The 22144-nt window shown below is 51.6% G+C and overlaps 1 protein-coding gene across 1 annotated transcript; it reads right to left on the bottom strand.

Annotated features, from left to right (window-relative positions):
* Window positions 1-8769: 8769 nt before the first annotated feature.
* Window positions 8770-12248, bottom strand: Fezf2 (FEZ family zinc finger 2). Its single transcript, XM_005409044.2, has 5 exons — window positions 11982-12248; window positions 10748-11654; window positions 10275-10409; window positions 9949-10081; window positions 8770-9120 (listed from the first exon to the last, which is right to left on the bottom strand). The coding sequence occupies exons 2-5, from the start codon at window positions 11594-11596 to the stop codon at window positions 8861-8863; spliced, it is 1377 nt and encodes a 458-aa protein (XP_005409101.1). The 5' UTR covers window positions 11597-11654; window positions 11982-12248; the 3' UTR covers window positions 8770-8860.
* Window positions 12249-22144: the final 9896 nt, after the last annotated feature.

Below are 22144 nucleotides of genomic sequence, written 5' to 3'. Positions count from 1 at the left end.
CAAACAACCCTCGTAATATTAAAGACTGTAAAGATTAAGCAATAGGTCTCAGAATGTTAAGAGCAATCACCCACAGCCATGCAGCTGAAGAGTGTTGAAACTGGCTGGTCTGTGCAAATCCAAAGCTTATGATGCCTCTTCTACAGCCCACTGCTCCCCTCAGAAAGCAGCTGCTGATTACATCTTTCCACCCTAAGACATTTCCAGCTTCAGAGATCAACCACTTTTTTCCCGAAATGTAAAATGCTGACCAGATGACCTTCCAGTGGTAATCTTCACAATCATTTACCACCGTGTCTGTGTGGATCAGGCGTTCGGCTTGTACCACCACCTTGAATTACCCTAACAGCACCAGCATGGGGTGGTAGATGTTCTGGTGGGGCTCACTGTGCATCAGAAACATCTGAGACTTAGAGAAGGTGAACCTCTGAGTCTCACAGCTTCTCTGAGGCAGAACTAGGTGAAAGTCAGATCTGCTGCTATTTGCCTTGACCCACGCAGCCAGCGGGGTCCTGAGAGGGGGTGATGGGAGATTAAGAAAAAACTATAGACACATACTAAAGGGAAAGCTGGGACTGGGTGGGGCCAGACCTCTCTAATGGAGAGGCAGTGACAACCCAGCATGGTCTCCTTTTTATTTATACACTGTAAAAAGGTGGGAAGTACGCAATGGAGTCTAAAGTGCAAGGTCTCAGTGTTTTGCTGAGAACACTGGAAGCGAAACGTTCTCAGAGCTATCTGTGCTGTAGTTAACAGGGAAGAACACCAAGGCCAGACACATGCTAGACTGGCCTTGCTCTGGTCTCAGCAATTTGTATACATGGCTGACTTCTGGAGCTCTGTGTTCTTGGCGCTGGCCTTGCTCTAGCCCCAAATGTGTGATCGATCTCCATCTTAGCCGCTCCCCATAGGTATTAGATGTTGCCACACCAAATAACCTCTAGTTGCCATCAGTTCACATTATTGTTCCCTGTGTTCTTGCGCTTTGGCTGCCTGGGGTGTCTTTATCTCCTCCAGTCCTGCATAGCTAACATCTGCTGCTCTCTGATGTCTCAACCCAGAGCTGAGTGAGGCATCTTGGACTTCCTTTCTTCTGCCAAGTGTCAGTCAGTAACCTTCAGGTTAGAGCACAAGTTTGGGTTAAAAGAACAAGTATTTGTGAAATTCCTTTTTGTGTTCAGTTTTGATCACACCAGGGTCCACTGAGATAAAGGACTAGGTCTCAATTCCTCTAGCTCTCCTCCAACATTCAGATCAGGAAGGTCTTGCCTTACATTTGCACAACACGGGCCCACACCAGAGACTTCAGTGAACACCCCCCCTACTAACAAAGTTCCCTGCTCTGGTGAAAGTCCTTGGTAGGACTGTCATGTGCCCCCTGTGGATCAGGTGTACAGTCCTGAGCCATTGCCTGTGGCCAGGAAGATGTGCTCTGATTGGCCAGGGATGAGTCACATGCCCATGGTGGGAGGGATGCAATAGCTCCCACCTTAACCATATGGACTGAGAGGGTAGGAGAGGGGTGACTTCTCCAGAGGAAATGTTGGATGTTGGTACCAGATGGGAGAATGATGATCAGTAGGCAAAAATAACAGATGTCCACTACATACACCAAACCAGACTGGATTGAATGCCGAATTTCATCTTCATAACCAAGCATTGTGTGTAGATTTCTGTTGTGTGTATCGTTCTCCCCTACCAAACCCTAAACTCATCCAGGGCAGGGACTACATATGTCTTCCTCTTCTTTGTAACCTCAGCACCCAGTAGAGTGCCTGAAAATAAGAGGTGCTCAAGCCATATTTGTTGAGTGAATGATCAAGTGTATTAATTAATTTACAAAGAGCTGGTGATGTCATTTCATCTTTCAAAGGCAATAGCATGGTGAGGTAGTGAAAAAGTACACACCACCTTGTACCACCACCTTGAATTACCCTAACAGCACCAGCACGGGGTGGTAGATGAAGTACGAGCCAAAGCCAGAAGTGTTTTTGGAAGTATAGTCTGGGAAGCCACCTGCATCAGCTTAATATGCAGATTCATGGGCCACAGATGAGGTTCGTTAATTTGGCATCTCAGTAAATGAGGCCCAGGAATTTGCATTTTTAGCAAAAGCTTTATGTGATTATTGTGCACATTCTTGTTAGAACTGTAGCACAACCATCTGAGGATAAATCCCAGCTCCACTGTATTCTAGTTCTTGGTACTATGGGGAGTCAGACCCCCTCAGTAACTCAGTTTGCTGCCCTTTAAAATGGGACAAAGAAAAATAAATAAATACGGGATAAAATGGGGCAAAGGAGGGCTGAGGGCATAGTTCAGTGGTAGAGCATGCACAAGGCACTGGGTTCAACTCCCAGCACTATAAATCAATAAATAAAACCTGAGCCAAGGAAACCACCTAATACATAAGTAATGAGGAATCAACAAGATACCACAGGTGATTTTTTTATAGGCTACTGCACTGAAGTTTTTCTTGCTTAAGTTTTTTTTAGTATTGAGCTTTTGGAATGATTAGTAAGTACCAGGTCCCATAGTTATACATGTTTATCCATTTCCTCCACACCACAGCCCTAAGAGATAGATGAGAACACTTCAGATCCTCATTTTGCAGATGAGGAAACACACAAAGTCTTTTGAGGGGGTAGGTAGTTAAGTCAGGATTTGAACTCAGCTGCTCCGATGTCAGATCCACGTTCCTAACTATTTGCTTTCTCCTTGTAGGCAATTCATCGGCCACGGAGGCTGGGCACAATAGTGAGAATATTGACACTTTGAGGAAAAAGAGCTCCAAATAAGAGCTAGGACTGCAAAGACTGAAGAAAAGAGAGGAACAGTGAGGGTCCGGTCAGATCCTGTGGCTTTGACAGGATGCCCTGCGGAAGAACCAAGTATACCAGAGTCTACATAGCACAGAGAAGCCTTTTTTCTTCTCTCTTTCCTGAAGCATGCTGTTCTAGATTCTTCAATACCTGTGTGCTTTGAACACCAGGAGTAGTCGTTCATCCTAGATGACTTTTTAAATTTTGAGTTGGTTCGCTTCTTTGGCCTGCCTTACTTCTAGACACCCATATACTTTTTCCCGTGAAGTACGAGCAAAGCCAGAAGTGCTAGCCAAGCCCTCAGAAATGTGATCGCTGCTACCAAGGATTTGAGAGCAAGATTACAAAACCTAGAAGCAAGATTGCGAAGCTGCACTCTAGCATCTGAGGTGGCACCTGTGCCATCCGAAACGATGGGTAAATAAAGCCAAAGGGAGCCACTGGCTTTGTTCTGAGCTTCTCGGCTGGTGGGCTACCCTTCCATCCCCTCTCACAACCAGACTCCGTTCACCTGGCTGGGCTGAACATAGAATGTGCAGGAGCCTTCTGACCCTTCCACTGTTGGGGCACCAGGACGGTTATGTTTAATTAAGACACACTCTGTCTCACACAGCCACACTCCCTTGACCTCATTTGTTCGAAACAGGAAACATTAAAGTAAGGCAGTTTCTTAAGCCAAATGAGTAAGTATGAAAAATAATTGAGATACTTATTGACGAAGCCAAGCGCACTCAATACCTTCCTTCCTCACCACCTATGTTCCATGCTGAATGAGGAAGCCATCACCTGATGGGGAAGGAGTTCTGAATGGTCACTAGGAGAAAGGAGAATAGTAATCCTGAATGTGTGCCGGCCACATATGGTGTCCCTACGGGGACAGGGGGCCAGAAGGGGGAAGAGGGGCTGCTGAACGCCAGCGGCTAATCACCAGATTATGAGAGCTTTTAGGGAACTCTCAAATGTGAGCCTGGTAACATTTTTCACTCACTAAAGAAACATCCGGGGAGTGGGGGTGGGCGGCAAGACCTTCACATCGGGGCCTCCGGAGGCCTGAGGCCAGCGGCAGAAGTTTGCTTCACGCAGGACGGCCCACTTTCCAGCTTCTTTCCTAACTCTTGGCCTGCTGAGTTCTTCACACTGCCTGTCCACTGTCCACCAAGGGGCCTGGCCACGGCTCCCTTTTCTCGAGCTATGTACTTTCAACCAGTTTTGAGCAGCCCCATTTCAGATTGGCCTTTTTATGTTTGATATAAAGAATAGTTGTTGGCCAATTTCATCTTTTCATCGCTGTTCTCTAGGCCTGAATCCAAGCAGTTTGTCAGATGCTCATTAACTCCCCCTTTGGCTCTTTCTAGTGTGTCTCCTAAGCTCATTGTGCCAAGAACTAACGCTTTCTTTTACACGATTCTCTTTCTCTGCTCCATCAGGGAGACAAATTACTTTCCAAAAGGGATCGCCAGGGATGGTTTAATGAGAATTTCTTTGGGGCTAGGCATGGAACGCAATGTAGTTAACATTCGGTGGACTTAATTGGACTTTTCTTTTCTGCCTCTTTTAAAAAAAACCTGAAGCTATCCTGTTAATCTCTCATTTGTAATCAATTGTGTTGACTAAACAAAAGTCTAGGTCGTCTTTTCTTCCTGTCCCAGACAATCCTTTGTTGCCTCTAAATGCCTCATTCTTGAGTGATCCTGGTCGTGTAGATGGGCCCCATTGTTGACAGTTCATTATTGCGCTTTTGTCCATTTAATCTTTCTTGCTGTGTTTTGCATGTGCATGCCTTAATGAGCTCCGTTGGCAATTAACATGTTTCTAGGAGCAAACTGGTTGCTCAGACGTTTGAGAGGGAAGTGCAGGGAAAAGGGCAACGCAGCTGCCTTGAGGTTGTTTATTTCCCAGCGTTTTCTCAAGACTCCTGTCCTCTCTTTGGCAGCCCCTCGCCCTCCCGCTTCCCGGCCCTCCCTCTCCCCTCCCTCAGCCCACTTACCACCTGCACACCTAGGCACCTGGCTTCGTCACTCCTGGGCTGGGCTGTGGGAGCCCTCCACCTTCTCTTGGGCCATGCAGTGAAATGGGGCCCTTACAGACCCACTTGTGCAGCCAAGGCAGGGACCAGCACAGTACCCCCCAAAATGTGTCTGGATGCTGGCAACTTCTCTGTGTCACTCTTTACAGAGAGGAACCTCTAACCCGCCTAAGGCAAGAGGACTGTACAATCTGTTATGTACAAGGCTGTGGCTTTGGAAGAAGGCTTTTTTTTTGAGTCTTCCTGGCAAGATTGCTGAAGTGTGAGCAGTCATGGGCAGAACAAACATCTTGTAGGGGAAAAGATAATTGGAGTCTTTTTTTGTGTCTGTGACAGGATTCCCCTCCCCCACAGTTTGATTTAAAAAATCTTTTTCAGGGTGGCCCCTTCGATTTAATCAAGGTTAGAATATTAATATGCAGCTGATGACTACCTTGTTTAAGTCATTTATTAATATTGTAAACCACGAGTCATGCAAACAGTTTAGTATTAAGCAGGAAAAAAAAGTCAGAAAACAGAGCCCTTCACCCATCAATTCCGATGCACGGTGAATAGCTAAGAAGGATTCCACCAAGACGGCTACTGAGAGGGCTTGCGCTGGCTTCAGAGCATGTGCCGGCTGTGCAAGGTGTTCCCTAACTCAGGCCCGGGGTCCTTTTCCTCCTGCCACGACTTTTCAGGTGAAGGAATCCTTTCCTGAATCCGACGCTTGAGAGAAACAGACATCTTAAACCCAGGACTGACTTCCAACCCAAGGAAAGCAGAGCTAACCCTTGTAGATGCAGAACTGTTTACCTACAATTACCGTCGGATGTGAAGTAACACCTTCTCAGGTGAGAGCGATTGACAGAAGCTGGTGTGAAGGTTAAGTAACAATCAGTTATGAGCAAACAACCTCAAGCAGGTTGGAGTGTGCAGGGAGCTGTGCACACCCCTCTTCCTGACGGCAGAGATGAGCAATCCCAGAGGGAAACGCCTCCCACTCCACCTGTGAACTTTATTTTATTTGCTCCCTAGTCTGCAAGGAGACAATTCCCGCCCCTCTTCAGTACTGTCAACCTGGAAACACATTTTCCCACTGAAGGAGATGGATGACCCTTTTAACCTCTGTCCTGTGGTACTTGTTTCAGAACACCGCCTCAAAGAAATTTCTCTCACCTGATGATGGTTGGAAAGGTCTCTTGCTGTATCCTGTGCCCTCTCCTTTCTTTTCTCCTTCTTTTTGTTGTTTTTGGGTTGTTTGGTTTTTTGAGACAGGTTCTAGCTCTGTAGTTCAGGCTCGCCTTGAACTCCCTATGTGGTCCAGGCTGACTTGGAACTCAAGATGACCCTCCTGCTTCAGCCTCTGGGGTGCTAGGATTACAGGCCTGGACCACCACACCCTTTCTTTCTTTCTTTCTTTTTTTTTTTTTTCTTAAGAGAACTTGACCCTGATTTCCACGTGCAGGCCAACTTCCCCTTCCCCACTTCTCTAAGAGGATGCCAGGGCAGGAGGCTTGTGCTGTGTGCCTTGCCTGAAGTCCTGGAGCTACTGCGAAGGTGGGCTAGCGTTCATTCCCTGCTCTCCCAGAAGCACACCTGACAAGGACCCGCCTGGGAAAAAGGAAAAGCTCTAGGTGGAGACGACTTTCACACGCAGTGGTCAAGTGTCCCAGCACCGAAGGGCCGCTGTGAGGGAGCAGGTGCTAACCTCTCATGCCCGAGGCGGCCCCTGGGGGTACAGACGTCTGAGGGCAGCGAGGCATCCACAGGCTCAGCCTCCAGGTCCTTTTCACCCACCCTGGGGTTTCCTGGGCTTTATACTTGCACTGCGATTTTGGAGTTAAATCTGCATATTGCTTTGGGTCCCAGTCTCCCCACAGCAAACTGCAGCCAGGACGAGATAACATTTAAATTCCCCCTCGCTTCCTCGTCCCCCTCCCCTGGCTGCGCCTTCCCAGACTTGGGGGGAGGGAGGGGAGAAATACAAAAAAACGAGGACGCTCTCCTTTCAGGAAATGGAATTCTAATGTACGTGTTCCTATTTCTGAATCGGAGGTACTAAAAATACCCGCGCGGCAGCCTGAGGAAGCTGTCGCGGGCCTCTGTGCAAACAAAATCGACAGTTCTCCTTCCCCGCGCAATGGGTCTGCGAATTGGGCGGGGGCCGGGCGCAGAACCCGGACTGAGATCAGGACAGAGCTCGGGCCCTATCCCAGCCTCTCGCCCGGGGCCCCATTGCGAGACTCCGCTTCCACCGATTAGAACCGTAGGCGCCGTTGGCTTCCTGGGTAATCCCGGAGTTGGAACGCCTGCTCTGCGCAGCCCGCCCGCCGACCCGGGTGTGCCTGGTAGACGGTCTCGGCCTCTATTTCTTCGTGCGGAGAGTGGGTACACTCACCGCCAGCCGCAGGTTGCGGTCCACAGCCCGGCAACGTGTTCAGGGCCTGGCTGGACCCGAGAGCTCAGGAAGTGAGAGCCTCTCCCCTGCGGGAGCCCGTGTCTCGGGCCGAGCGCCTGCCGTCTACCGCGCCGGGGAGCCCGCTTTCAGGTCCCTTTCAGAGCCGCTGGGGCGGCTCCCCTCGCTTTAACCGCCCTCTGTCCCTGCAGCCCCGCCCGTGGAAGCCCGCTCGGGGTCAGTGCCCGGCGATCCCGGCCGCGTGGGCGCGGACGCCTGGCCCCGCGCCGCAGTTCCTCCCGGCGCTGCGGAACATTGTTCCGGGCGACGTGGGGTGAATCGCGGCGCGGATATTAGAAGTGTGCTGGGGGGGCGACGCCCGGCACGACGCGCCAGTAATCCGAGCTCTTGATTATCCCGATTCGGATCAAACGGGGCGGTGGCGGCCGGCCCCCTCCTGGGAATGATTAGATGATTAATGTAATGCTGTTTGAAGGGTCTCTGTTTTCTCTTAATTTGGGTCATTACTTAGAAAGCAAGCGTGAGATCATTTCATCAGCGTGCTCGGCGGCGGAGATAGCTATTCAGGAAATGGGCTGACTGCGCGGTAATCAGAACCCGGAGGCGGCCGCGGAGACTCGGGGAGCCCGGCGCGCCCTCCCGCGGCAGGGCGCAGGGCGCAGGGCGCCGGGGAGCGGGTCCCGGACCGGGCGCGAAGGCCGGGGAGCCCAGGAGCTCCGGCTGGGCTGGGGGCCGTCATCCCCCAGCCCTCGCTCCCAGGGGCGATGGGGAACGTGGTTGCTCTCTCTAGTAAGTCGCCCAGAGAAGGGACGTGCCCAGGAGCGAGCGCCCTGGGGAGACACTGCCCGGCCTTTCCCCTTGCGCCATTGCCTCTCTGCTCCAGGACGCACCCCAAAGCGGCACCCCAACCAACATACAGCTGCTATTAACCCTTAAGAATATTTTCTTACTCCAATAAGAATCCCAAGCGTCTGAACCACCACCAAATAAAAACGTGGCACCCCGCGGAGGACGAGGTAGGCCTTTTTGCTCTCGCTCCTGGGTCCCTGAACACAAGCACTGCAGAAACACCGGTTGGGCCTCACCCTAGCTGCACTGCTCCAAAAGAAGCCTCTCTCGCGAGGGGAAACGCTACGACTATCTGTCTGTAGTGGCTGAACTGACCTGGCTGCGAGGGGGAGGGGAGGGGAAGAAGACGCGCACTAACGCTGTGTTTATTGAGTCACATGTGTGTATATATTCCGTGTGCGCTCGTACAGGAGGAATTACATGGCCGTACAAACATGGCTGGGGGCTCCGTGCTCCTCTGGGGCGCTCACGGTGCAGGCTGGGGTTAAAACTCAGCCGCTCGAGAAGCCGAGGCCTGGGGTTAAATACGATTCCACGCACTGAATTTAAATAAATTTCCTGAATATACAAAGGTGGGAACCGCGCATTTGTTGCCAGTCATCGAGGAAACGTTTAACTTTCCAAAAATATGCTGGTTTCGATAAATAGATTTTAGCCTCTCTGCTATAGTTTTTTTTTTTTTTCCCTTTTAATTTTAGAAATAAGTTTATACGTGTGATCTGTTTGGGGGCGGCGAAGGGTAGGAAGAGGGCAAGGCAGCAGCTCTCAGCTCTGCACTGTCCTGGTCAGGTCCTTTGCGGAGGGAGCGGCGGGGCCCACGCTGTCGTGGAGCTTGCGCACATGTTTCTTTAAGTCAAAGTTTCTGCAAAAACCTTTGCCGCAAGTGGCACACGTGAAAGGCTTCTTGTCGTTGTGGGTGTGCATGTGGAAGGTCAGATTGTAGACCTGGTGGAAGGCCTTGTTGCAGATGGTGCATTTGTACTGCTTCTCGCCGCTGTGGGTCAGTTTGTGGTTCTTGTAGTTCCCTACAGGAGACCAAAAACAAAATAAAAAAAGTAGGGGTATGGAGTGGCACGAAGGGGCCGGGGCGTCCCGGGGGCGGCTCAGGTGCCTGAGCAAAGAAGGCGACGCTTGGCTAGGCGGGCGCGACCTCTTCGAGCAAAGAAGTTGTCAAACTTCGTTTGCGTCAAGTCCAGGGCTCTCCCGAGAGGACCGGGGCGGTCCTGCGGAGCCTGCCCGAGCCCTGCCCCACGGGTCCCAAGGCCGGCGAAGCGTCCCTCCCGCGGCGCTCCAGAGACGCCGCGGGCCTTCCCCTAGCTACTGCCTCGCTCGAAGAAATTCGCACGAACCCGAGCTCTATGCCTTTCCCCTCCCTTCTCGTTTTTTAATGTCACTCTAGTCCCCCACTGACCACCTGGAGATCCAAAGTGCTCTGGAGAGCCCTAGCCAGGGATAGGGTCGGGGACGCTGAGGGCTGAGTCGTGTTCCCGGAATCTTAAGTTATTCCCAGGAGAATAACGTTTTGACTAGGCTGTTTTTCTTTTTCATTTTAAAGAGGCAGTACCATACACACAGAACCTGTCTCCCTCTTCTAGCTCCTTTCCTTCTGCCCACTGCCTTTCACCACCCTCCCAGATTTGCTCTCCCTGCGCCCGCTTGAGTCCAGCGAGCTCTACTTTACCCAGGGCGGAGAGCTTCCCTCTGTTCCCAGCGCAGAACCCGATTCCGAAGAACTGCAGCGCCCTAGCCTGCGGGCTTTTGTGCTGCGCCTCTAGACCCCTTTCTTCCTGTCCCCAGCCAAGACCCGCTGAGTGCCGAGACGAGGTGAGCAGAAGGCCGCCTGGGCGCGTTACCTTTTTGGTGAAAGCCTTTGCCGCAAAATTCGCAGACGAAGGGCTTGTAGCCCGCGTGGATGCGGATGTGCGTGTTGAGCGTGGAGCTGCGATTGAAGGCTTTGCCGCACTGGTTGCATTTGTGCGGCTTTTCCTGCGGAGAGGGGTGCGCACACAGTAAGGCTGAGACCTTGGCCCGGAGAGGCCACCTCGGGGACACCTCCAAGAGTCACGTCATCCCCAAGAAGGGTAAGGGAGGTCCTTGGGCGTCCTGTCCCCCGGAGCTGTTGCTCAGACTGGGAGGGGCGGGTTACGCGCGGGCCGGGCCTTACCCCGGGGCCACGTACCTGGGTGTGGATAATTTTGTGTCTGCAGAGCGTGCTGGCTTGGCGAAAGCCTTTGCCGCAGACTTTGCACACGAAGGGTCTGGCTCCGGTGTGGACTGGCATGTGGCGGGTGAGGTTATAGTGGGCGTTAAACACCTATGGAAAGACAAGAGGAGCCTTGGTCCACGTCCCACCGAAACCCCAAAACCCCCCGGGGAAGGCCACCTTGCCCACCGCCCCACTAGAAGAACCCCCTTCAGAAGCTAGAGTTCTGCTTCAAAGTGAGCGGCTCAACTGCTTCTGACCCCAAAAGGCGTGGCAGCTGTCAGCGGCACCCCCATTTCACAGAACAGGAAACTGAGGCCCACCTAGGTACTCAATTTCCGGACGCAGCTACTGGAGAGCTCCTCGGCTTGGGAATGTATGGTTCAAGGCTGCCGGGGGAAGCAGCCTTGACTGGTCGCCCCTCCCGACCCGACGGCCCTGGGCCTCACCTTGCCGCACACCTCGCAGGTGAAGTTTTTGGGTTTGCCGTCCGCAGAGCCCCCGGGCAGCTTGCTGTGGCCCTTGACGCCCCCGCGCTCGGCGGTCAGGCCCGAGTTCTCCTTCAGCACCTGCTCCAGCGGCGCGGCCAACCGCTCCTTGTGCGGATAGGGAGCCGGATGCGGGAACTTGTCCGCCGCCAGGCCGGCCAGCTTGGCGTTCTCCAGCAGGAAGAGCTTGGGGTGCGCAGCCAGGGCTGCGGGGGCCTGCGCGTTGAGGAGGCCGGACGGGAAGAGGTGGCCTCCGAGGAGCTCGGAAGGCGGGTAGGCTGTCGAGTCCAGGTAGTTGAAGTAGTAGAGCGAGCCGCTGGCCGGCAGCCCCACCGCCTGGTTGATGACCTGCGGCTTGATGACCCTGCCCGCGGGCAGCGCAGACGGCGCGAGGCCCAGCTCGGCCTTGCAGCACAAGCCACAGTTGGTTTTGCACAAGCCGCTGGCGCCGCACACTGGGCCCCCCCCGCCGCCGCCGCCTCCTCCGCCGCCGCCGCCGCCGCCGCCCGCCCGGAGACTGCTTTTCCAGAGCTCCGAGTAACTGAGTAGAGTCTTGGACGGCACCTCGTAGCCTAGGGGCTGCAGCGGGATCATGCAGGGCAGCGGCGAGCAGAGGTTCAGCAGTTTCTTGCTGTGGCCGCTGTCCGCCTCGAGCGCGCCGGGCCGGGGCTCGAAGGGCACGCGGGGCTCCGACGTCTTGGCCATGATGCGCTCGATGGAGAAGGCCAGCGTCTTGGAGGTGGCCGGCGACGCTCCGGCGCGCGGGCAGGCCGGGGGCACCATGGTCTCCAGGGAAGCCGAGCTGGCCATGGCGCGCGGGGCCGAGCCGAGCCGGGCTGGGCCGGGGCACAGCCGCTGTCCTCTAGGTCTGCATTCCGGAAAAGGCAGGGGGGAAAACCGCAATTTAATAAGCACCTAGTCGGGCCCGGGTCACCCATTTGCATTCAAATGAACACGGGCAGGACAAAGTGCACCCAAGGGTACCACCTTACCGCCCATTAGCCCGCGCGGGAAGGAGCCCACCAGCCCTGCCCTGGGACGCGGAAAGCGGGAAGAGAGGGAGGGCTCGCAGAGGCGGGGGAAGGAGTCTCCAGGGAAGCCCCTGCGCCCTTCCCTGGACCCAGGCCTCCGCCGCGCCGAGCGCCGGACGCTGCAGGGGCGAAGTTAGGGACCCGGAGAGCCACCTCGCGCTTACCTCTTTCCGCCAGCGCCAAGGAGACGCGTTCCGAGCCATGCAGCGTCTCGCTGTCACATTTTGATGGCAAACATCTTCCCCTCCGCGTGAGATCACTGTCTTTTACACTCAGCTGACATCACATGAAGTCACTTGAAGTGGAGTGACACGGGCGGCGGCGGCTCCCAGCGGACCCCGTGCTCCCCCGCGCCTGCGGCCGCGCCGCCACCGCCCCTCAAACTTTAAAAGGAGGCAACTGGCTCCCGCGCTCCCTGCTCGGGAAAGTGCGAGCGGCTTGCGAATCGGGAAGGAGGGAAGAGACGGCGGGGGGAGGGGAGAATCGTGATGGTTTTGCCGGTGGAAGGAAGGGGGGGCACCCAAACTTAAACCTAGGCAGAGTTCCGTGCGTGATTCACAACTTTGGGGGCCTACAGGTTTGGGGGACGCGGGGCGGGGGGCCCAGTCACGCTGCCCCAAAGGGCCCCTGGGTGTCCGTCTGGTACGCGAAGTCCCTCAGCCTTCTGCAGCCGCGCTGGGCATCTTGCTAATAAACTGCCATTTACCCACGGAGCCGGCGCCAGCCCCGAACACGCGCAAATGATAATTACCTCATTAGGATGTGGCGCATGGACGCGAGCACAGCGTTCGGGGGGGGGTGTGCTTGTTAATGGGGAAATATTAATTTATGCAAAAGCAACGAGCTCGCCTTGGCTGGCGTCGGAGGTCGGGACAGAGCTCCCGCCGCCCAAGGACGACCTCGCGGCGTCCGGAAGAGCAAGGCCGCGCGCCGGCATCCGTGCGCTCCCAGTTTTCTGGCGGGCTCCCTGCCCGAGGCTGGGGAAGTCTGTGCCGAGAGCCGGAGGACTATTTGAGACCCTAATCGATCAGAACTGCTGAACTGTGATCAGGTTTCCGAGGCCAAGGAGGGCTCTGCGGCTGGTTTAGGGCTGCGTGCGGGGAGGACTCGGAGGGCAGTTCTCCCGCTGACGGGTACTTACTGTTTGTATAATTGAGACGGTCCAATCTCCACCTGTTTAAGGAGCAGATTGAAACAGCAGAACCTCCCCTGGATCCTATTAAAACGTTTTTCCTCCTAAGGCCATTCAGTCGAACCAATTTTCCGAAGTGATTCATAGAGCTGAATTCTGCCAAGGCAGCTCTTTCACTTTTAGCCACTAAAGCACCGCGTGGAACCGGGTTTTGTGTTTTTCTAAAATAAAGAGAAGGATTATCAGAGGGGAGAGGGAGGGGGCCTGAAGGGGGGCGGGCAGAGACTTAGTATGGCCAGAGGTACAAGCAGAGGGAAGAAAAGACCCTTTTCTAGACAGGCCCCAAGTAAGTTCGGAGGAATTCAGCGTTTTGTGCCTGGCGCACAAAAGCAGCGCGCTCCGAGCTTGGTTTGGAGGGGCTGAATTCATCTGTTTGCAGACCGGTCCACCTCGTATCACAACAAACTGCTCAAAGACGCTCCCTCACTCTCAACAGGCCGGGCGCTCTTGGCGACAACAAAAGTGGTCGGTGGAGACTGAGGGTTGGGGGTGGCAGCTAGCAAGAGAGGGAGCGAGAGAATTAGGTTTAGGCAAGGAAGGGGGGTGCAGGGATTTTTGAAAACTTTTGGCCGGTTTTGTTCGCCGGACAATTATATCTTGCCAGCCGGCTTTTGCAAGACCACGAGCTTTGTAGCCGCAACCACAGTTTAAGAGGATTATGGTGGGTATAATATGAGCAAACAGGGTTGAGGGTTTGATAAGTGAATTCCAGAGATAGTGTGGGTGGAGGTAAACCCTCTTCCTTGCTAGGAACAGGTCTTGAAGGACTGAGTATCTGTCCCTACCCCAGACCCCTTCCAGCGACAAGACCTCTCCGGAAAACCATCAAAGGACAGGGCAAGGAAACTCTGCTTTAACACAGGCTTAACTCCCTTCTCTTTGTAGAATTTCTCTTTCCTAGCCACCCATCCAGTGGTGGCTCCTGTGACATGCCATTTCAGACCGGATGTGGATATGATAGGTACAGGACAAGTATATTTGAAAAGCAAAGAGAGCAGAAGAAAGACAGGTCTCTGAGGAAAAATGGCTTGAAGGGGGCTCCCACGTAGGTTAATGTTCTCATTTTGCCAAGCGCTGGAACTGCCCCCCCCCACCAATTCAGCAGCCCCAAACCTGCTTCCTCAAGGTCCTGCCCCGCTTCTAGATCTCTAAACTAGAGAGAGGCTTGCCACTCGGAGGAGAACAATTTCACCCAGCCCATTTCATTTAGGACAGGTTAGAGAGACTGAATTCCGGAGCCAGCGTGCCCCATCGTTCGGTTAGTGGGAACACAAGTGCTCTGACGACTCCCCTTCCCACCAACAGGAAACAAGCCACTCACCCCAACATTGAAACCATATCAAAACATCGCAGCCTCCCAAAGCCTGAATTTCTATCCCGTTCGCCACCAGCCACCAGCATTGCACCCCAACCCGTGTTCCAAATTGGGTAGTTGTTGATCTCCGCAGCAGCTGAGAGATGGGCTGGTTTGAAAGCTGCATCGGCTGAAAGGCTTCCAAGGGCTTCCTGAGAACCTGCCTTGCCTTTCCTAGTGCCTTCCGAGCCTGCATAAGCCATCTCTCTCTCCCCAGCATCACAAAGGAGTGCTACCTCCACAGAAAGCAAACATTTGGGTAAAAACAAGTTGCCCCTAATGTGTCTCTCCTTCCAAATGTTGGGTGAATACACTGGCTTTTATGAAAGTATTTAATTAGCTTCCACAAACTTCTTCCCTCGCCTGCAGATTATATTGAAGTGGAGGGTTGGAAACTATTTTACACCTTGCCACTCACATGTTAATTAATCTCTATCTAACCCTAATTGCAGTTTATTCAAGCACCGCTCAACAGCTCACCCACACAATAAACACTGATCCTACTTTTATACATATTACTTCACGTTAACACATTGAGTAATTAACTCCAGTACCAACTAATAGTGCAAACAAATATTTTCTGTAAACGAGATGATTTCAGGCAGAATAATAGAAGACTTGGGAGCTGTGGGACGCAGTGCTGAGGTTTCCATTCGCTGCCCCCAACCCTCCAAACTCACTCTCCTAGGAAGCGGTTTTTCTGAAGGCTGAAATGCCTTTTTTTATATTTTAAAAGAAGGACTGTAGAAATTAAAGCCGCCGGATTTTAGGAAGTTGGTGGAAGGCTTCTGTGGGATCAGGGATGACTTTCTCTACCCGCACATTTTCACTGGAGGGAACGTGCCAAATAACTTGACATTCAGGGCAACAGGAGGCTCCAAGGTGAAGCAGATATTTCAGGGTTGTGTGCCGTTGGCGGCACATAAAGTCCCCTGAAACCTCCTGCTCTAAGGAAGCCCTGTGGTTCAAAGCCATGATTTTCCAGCAGGCTGGGCAGAGGTCGCGGTGGCCTTCTGGAACTCCACCTTGTCTCCCGAGGCAGGCAGGTGTGCAAGCCGACCATGAGGCCGGCGGTCACAGCCCGCGACAGACCTCCTAGGCCGCAGTCAGCGCTCAGCCTCCGGGGCTGGATTCCTAGAGGCGCGGAGACCCCCGGGAGCCCCGGGCCCAGCTCTAGGGCGGGTTCGGCCGCCCTCGGCTCTCGCCGCGGGCCCTAGACCCGACCCGGAAGCGGCAGTCCGCAGCCCTAGGCCTCAGCTCCAGGCCTCCCGCTCGAAGGCCCTAGCCAAAGGCCAGACGCTTCTGCGTCGTTGCCATCTGGCTTTCGCTGGGGCCTGAACCCCGCCGAAAGCCCCTTCCCACCCTGCAGAGCGGGTGCCGAGGCCAGTCCGCCTGCGGCTCTTGGGGCCTGGCTTGGGCGCCACCTCTGCGACCCGCGGCCCTGCGAAGCCACACCCGCCGGGCGCCTAGCACACCACAGATCTGGGATCCGGGCACCACCCCAAGGAGCGCAGGGTTTTAATTGAAAGCGCAGTTTTAAGCACAGCTGGCGGCTGTCTATTGATTTCATAGGAGCCTGTCTTGTAGGAAGCATATTAAATATGACTGACCGGGCTGGAGCAGACCCCTCCTCCCGCCCCTTCCTTTGGCCATTTCAGGGTCACTAACCCGAACCACTGTAATGATGACTTCTGTTTTAAAAACACTTTTTTTAAATGCCAGAAATCGCCCACACTTTAGGGCAAATTATTTAGCTGAGGCTTTCCTGCAGTGCAGGCGGTCTCACAGGAAATCCCTTTCTTGTGCAAAAACTGACACGTTTGCCCTACTCCTTACACCTAGGAAGGCAAGGCGAGCATTTCCTCCAAAAAGGCGCCGCGGCTCAGCCCTGATCATTTGTACCTCATAGTTCTGAGTGACAAGGGGCACTTGTAAGTAAGTTTTCAAACATCATTATTTTAAAGATCTTATTTAAATACGTAATATATCGCCTTCTGCCACCTCCCCAGGGAGTGGATCTGCGTAGGGGAAGACCGCAGGCTCAGGGTTGCCAAGTTTGGGGACTGTCGCCAAGGGCGGATTTGACGTCCTTCACCCCGCCCTGCTGTGGCTTGTTAGGGGTGGTGGTGGGGAGTTAACCCCAAACCAAACCTACTTTATGGGTTTAAGGAGTGTGCTTCCCACTCCAGCCCCTCCATTCCCTTCCTCCCCCTCTCTCTGTCTCCTCTATCTCTTCCTCCCTCCTTCCTTCCCTCCTTCCTTCCTTCCTTCCTTCCTTCCTTCCTTCCTTCCTTCCTTCCTTCCTTCCTTCCTTCCTTCTCCCCTCCTTTAAAAGGAACATTTAAAATCTGATTTACAGTACTTAGTGTCGGCTTAACCGCTGCTGAAAATAGATTGACTTCTAAAGAGAAATTCTCCTGCGATCCTCTTTAGCACCCCAGGAAGCAGTTTCTTGAAAACACTCGAGCAGCCTTGCCTGTGGCGGGCTGGTCCCGGGCGCAGGGGCCTCGGCCTTCCCTCAGCGTCGTTCTCGGGATTAGTGCCGTGGAGAGACAAAGAGCCCCAGACACCCTTGGCCCAGAGAAGCCGGGAGCGCCCGGAGAGATCCCGCGTTCCGGGTATCACACGGCCGAAGGCCTGGCCCACGACGGATGGAGGGGCCCAACCCGCTGCTTCTGCCCTCAACCTGGTGGAGGCCGCGGCGCGCACAGCTAGGACGGTCGTGCGCCGACCCATTGCACCCGAGCCTCCCTTCGCATCGCTCCTGGCGTTCAGGGACAGGTCTGCAAATCTCGTGGCACCCACAGCCTGGGTTTCGCCCTGGGCAGAAGAGGCGCCAATAGTCAAAGGCCGACGGCTTTGCAGCCCGCGGCGGAGGCGGGGGCAGTGATACAAACCTATCATGATTTCCGGGATCCTCCCCACACCCTCCGCGATCACGTCCGAGGACAGTCGCTGTGTCGGAAATTTAGGCAGTACCCAGGATCCTAGGCCAAAGGGAGTCTCCCAAAAGAGCAGATCAGCAGTCTCTACCGGTGCAAGTTTGGAGCACTCCCCTCTGTGCCCTGGATGCATATATAATCACAAACATATATATGCATATCGTATATATGCATATGTATGCACATCGTGTATATGCAGGCTTGTGTGTATAAATACTATCGACAATCCTAGAAATGTCATTTAATTAGGAATCTGATCCAATACTGGTGCGCAGCAATTTGCACGCGGACGTGTCATCCTTCCAGGTGCAACGTGGGAAGGAAGTGCACCTGGGTTTTCCTCTTGCCACCTGATTTTGGTGTGCAACCCGAAGGAAATAATTACTAATAAAATTAATATATATATATTATAGACACAAATATAGATGCACATATATGGCTTTATGTAGACACATATATTTGAAGTAAAAAGGCATTTTATGATTGGTTAACTCTACGTAGTAGGGAGATGTTGATTTCTGATTTGCTGGGAAGGCGGCTTAGGATCTTGGGCATTATTTAACTTGGCAGCTGGTTAAGCTCTGTGGTGGAGCCTGCCCAAAGGTATTAGCGTTAAGTGCTGAGAGCAGGAGTTAAGCCGGCATGGAAAAGGAGGACCCAGAGGGAGCAAAGGGTGAGACAAACTGATTTGAGATTCCCTAAACTTCTGCAAGTTTGCTGAGGGCATAGGTCAGAGCTGGATGGTGCTCTGCATAAGAGCTCCGAACCTGGCAAACCGCAGCTCTGCTGTGCTTGTGTTTTGTTTAGTTTTGATAAGAACTTCCTCTGCGTGCTACACACGGAAAAGTTCTTCTCTGCCCTTGTCTCCGCAGCTCTCCTGCGCTCAACTGAATCCCATTCCATTTTTTCTTTCACAATTGCTCAGCACTGCTGCTCGAATGGATCAGTCTGTTTCTTCTTTCATCCTTGTCTTCCTGGCACACACAGACTCTCTCCTCTGGAGATGAAGCCCAGGTTGCAGTTGATAACTTATGGCTATTATACCTAAGGCCTATCAGATGCCAGACTCAATGCTAAATTAAACATGTACCCCAGTCTTCATATCATCCTGTGAAGTCAGTGTGTTTAATCAACATGCTTATCATACAGAGGCAAAAATTGAGGTTCTTGGAGGCTAGGTAGCTCATCCAAGTTCACATAACTGCAAAGAGGTGTTTTCAGAACCCGACTCTGATACGGTACAATTAGCCTGTACTGTTGCTGGAGAGTAAGTTGGGGTGAACTCTTCAGAAAATCGGTTGGCAGTATCTACGAAGGTTAAGTATTTGCATTACTTACAACCTGGCCATTTCCCTCTTAAGTGTATCTCTAGGAGAAATGTGTATCTATGTTCATCAAAAGACACGCACTGGAATGCTCATAACAGCTCTATGTGAAATATCCCGAAGTTGGAAATTTTCTGAATAATCATCAGAAGTGGAATCCACAAATAAACACTAGCATGTTCACAAAGTGAAATACCAGGCATCAATAAGACTCCATAACTACTGCTGTGCTCAAGAGTGTGAAGAAGTCTCACAAACATGATGCTGAGCAAAAGCAGCCAGACCCAAATACTTGATACTGCACGATTCCATTTTTAAAGAGTTCCAAAACAGGCGAAATGCGGCGGTGTGGGGGCTTTGAAGGTGCTGATACAGGTCTGTTTCCTGACCTGGGTTCTAGTGTGTGAACGTGCACTGAGCTGTGAACACTTATTTGTGTACTTCTCTATGTATGTTCTACTTCTGTACATCTGTTAAGCGCACTTACTTGCTTACATTTCTATAGATGCACTATAATAGCGATGTATCTGTTACATGAATGGATAATCAGCACAGTCTTGCCTGACTCCTTGCTGGCCTCCGTTTCCCAAATAGACACCACTCTCCTCCTGCCTCTTGAGCAATTCTCCTCTCATTTCTTCCTTTGGACCAGTCACATCAATTAACTGGTTACTCATATAGACGTTTAAAAACAAGCAGCATCTACACTTCTAACACAGTTGTTTTTGGAGTTGGGCCGTTGATCCAGCTTCCCAGGGGACCCGCAAGGGGCTCAAGCACGTTTAATCAGGAGAGCTCATCTGAAGGGGTCTTCTCAGTACAGCCTCGGCAGAGGAGTGGCAGATGTGAACTTGGACCTGGCCCTTGGTCCAGGGCTCAGGTTAGGGATGGCCTCCAACTTTCCAGAGATACTCTGTAGGTGCCTTTGGAAGGTGGAGGAGCTGGCTGATGGCAAAAGGACAGGGCATGGGATGTTTGTAGGAACTGGCATTAATAGAAAGCCTTGGCAAGTCTTTAGAGCGCAGCTCACTGGGGCTTGGCCCTAGACAGACCAGCAGAAAAAAGACAGACTCTTGGCTCTCTGGCAAGTGACCCAGTTAGCAGAACTAGCAGTTTTACTCTGGGAGAGGATGGGGAAGTTTATTTTAGCGGGGAGAAAAGCCTTGGAACACAGAAACCAAAGCAGATCCTTGATAATCCCTTGTGCAAATTCCTGGTGAATTCTACCAGGGGCACAAATTGCAAATCTGACCTCAGCCTTTTAAGACAGACACCAAAACCTACAACTAAAGCATTTGGGCAGGTGTAAGGGGGAGGTAAGTGCTGGTGTTCTAACTCAGGCTAAAAAGAGAACTGTTTTGTTCTGAAAAACTGAGAAAAGATAGGACTCACAGCAGTAGCAATTTTTAGCTGTTTTCACTAGGTACAATCTAGATGCCATGGGTATGGTGCTTACTAAGGTACATACAACGCCTGTCCTCCGGGAATGTGCATTCTGCCATTCAACCAGGAGGCTGCACAGACTGCCTTCTGAATAAGTGCCAGATATTGGAAGATTTTTATTTTTTATTTTTTTGTGGTACAAGGGCTTGAAACCAGAGGCATTGGAAGATTTATAACGGCCATGGCTAAAGTAACATAAGACCCTCAAGGGATGGAATGGAGGGAAAAAATTAATACAAAACAAAAAGTCCAATGGACAAAACAAACAAGACAAAACAAAACCAAAATAAAACATTAACAACAACAACAAAAACCTAAAGAATTCCTGGCAGTGAGGTTTAAATATTTAAGAAACTTTTCACTCCAGTAGAAGTTACAGTCAGAAATAATGAGTAACAAACATTCTCATGCTAGGTAGGTCAACTAACCATTCGGCAACTCATTGCCTGGTGCCTTTTGTAGACTGATTTCTGGTCCAGGTGGACCTGGGTCTCCTTGGAGAGTGGCGTTTCTCAGAATGTGATGACTCAGCCTGCAATTCCTTTCTGGGGTTTGTAGTGCTGTTTGTTCTCTTCTGGTCTCCTGGTCTTTGAGGCATGTGGGTTCTGGAATCAGATCAAGTCAGAAGTCCAGCTCATCAGCTTGTTGAGCCTTGTAAGCAGGTCACTGAGCTTCCCTACAATGAGAAAATGCACAGCAATCGCTCAGTACTGGTGACTGGCCAGCGGAGAGCCCTCAGTGAGCATTTGCTATTGTTGAGATAACTACTATTATTGAGAACAGCAGTCCTCCAGATAGACAAGACAAGGAGAGGGAGGAAGAGGGAAAAAAATAAAGAAACATTCTTATTCCACTCTTTGTTTTACTTGTTTTTGTATATAAGGTCAATTTTTTTTCTGATTTAAAAAATAATCAATGGAGAACTTTTGGGAAATGTGTAGGAATTCAAAAAAAAAAAAAAAAAAAAAAGAAAATGAAAATTATGCATGCACTTACCACCCAAAAATCAGACAATTCTTTGGTGTATATTCTTTCTATGCATTCACAAGACTGATACCATACGATATATACAGCTTTATAATCTGCTTTTCCATTTGATATAGCATGAATATTTTCCTGTGTTTTAAATATGCTAATACGACACAATTTTAATGTCTCTGTAGTATTTCACTATATATCTTTAGCATGAGTTAAATAGTCCTTTGCTGTTGGATATTTAGGTTGTTTATACTTTTTTTGCAATAGCTCCATCAGGAACATTCTCACATATGAATTCTGTGCATAGCTAATTCCCGTAGGACAAATTCCCAGAAGTAGCATTACTATAGCAAGAGATATGCACATTTTTAAAGCTTTAGATACCAACTGACGAATTGCCCTTCAGAAATGGGGGTACATGTTTATCCCCACTCCAACCAGCAGGACGTGACAATTCCTCTTTCCCAGAACCTTTACTAACACTAGGCATAATCACTTTAAAAATCTAACCAATTTGATAGGTCCCAAATGGTATCTTATTGCTATTTCTGCCCATGTGTTCTTGCCCAGGGCAGACTCAGTTGCCAAATTGTGGAGAACTTGGAATGTACAAATCATGGTGCAGACCTGGGTGACAGAAGAGAGGAAGACATATGGAAAAGAGAGAGAGAGAGAGACAGAGACAGAGACAGAGAGAACACACCATCCAGTGAAAGAGACCAGTGTCACATCTCTTTTGATATTAAAATGTTTCCAGACTGATATAGGCTTTGAGTAGTCTCTTGAGAAGCACTCTTCTTCTGTTGTAGGTCAGAACTCCTTGTCAGAATGGGCTGCTGATCTCTTTGAAAGCTTTTGTCCTGTGTCCTGAACATGGGTGTTGACCTGCAGCCAAAGTCCTAGCCCAGGGAGTGGGAGCCTCAGGCTGATGAGGCCAAGGTGGTCTGCTCCTCTCCAAAGCGCCCTGAACAACTGTGCTCTGGCGCGGCTAGATGTTTTGCAAATTCAAGCTCACTGGCCAGGGTGAGGGTCACTCCTGCGAACAGCTGGCCAGTTCAAACTTCTCTCCACATCTAGGAAAAATATCAGAACT

This window comes from Chinchilla lanigera, unplaced genomic scaffold (assembly GCF_000276665.1).
Source record: "Chinchilla lanigera isolate Chin_1 unplaced genomic scaffold, ChiLan1.0 scaffold00116, whole genome shotgun sequence".
NCBI lineage: Eukaryota > Metazoa > Chordata > Mammalia > Rodentia > Chinchillidae > Chinchilla > Chinchilla lanigera.
This window is presented reverse-complemented; position numbering and strand designations above follow the sequence as displayed.

Bases quoted from the DNA above. Each gene is read 5' to 3' on its own strand.
- Fezf2 (XM_005409044.2), bottom strand. From the start codon at position 11,596: ATGGCCAGCTCGGCTTCCCTGGAGACCATGGTGCCCCCGGCCTGCCCG. The intron at 10,410-10,747 runs GTGAGGCCCAGG...GTCTTTCCATAG, and splicing joins CCTGCGAGGTGTGCGGCAAG to GTGTTTAACGCCCACTATAA. The intron at 9,121-9,948 runs GTAACGCGCCCA...GGTCTCCTGTAG, and splicing joins CAAAGGCTTTCACCAAAAAG to GGAACTACAAGAACCACAAA.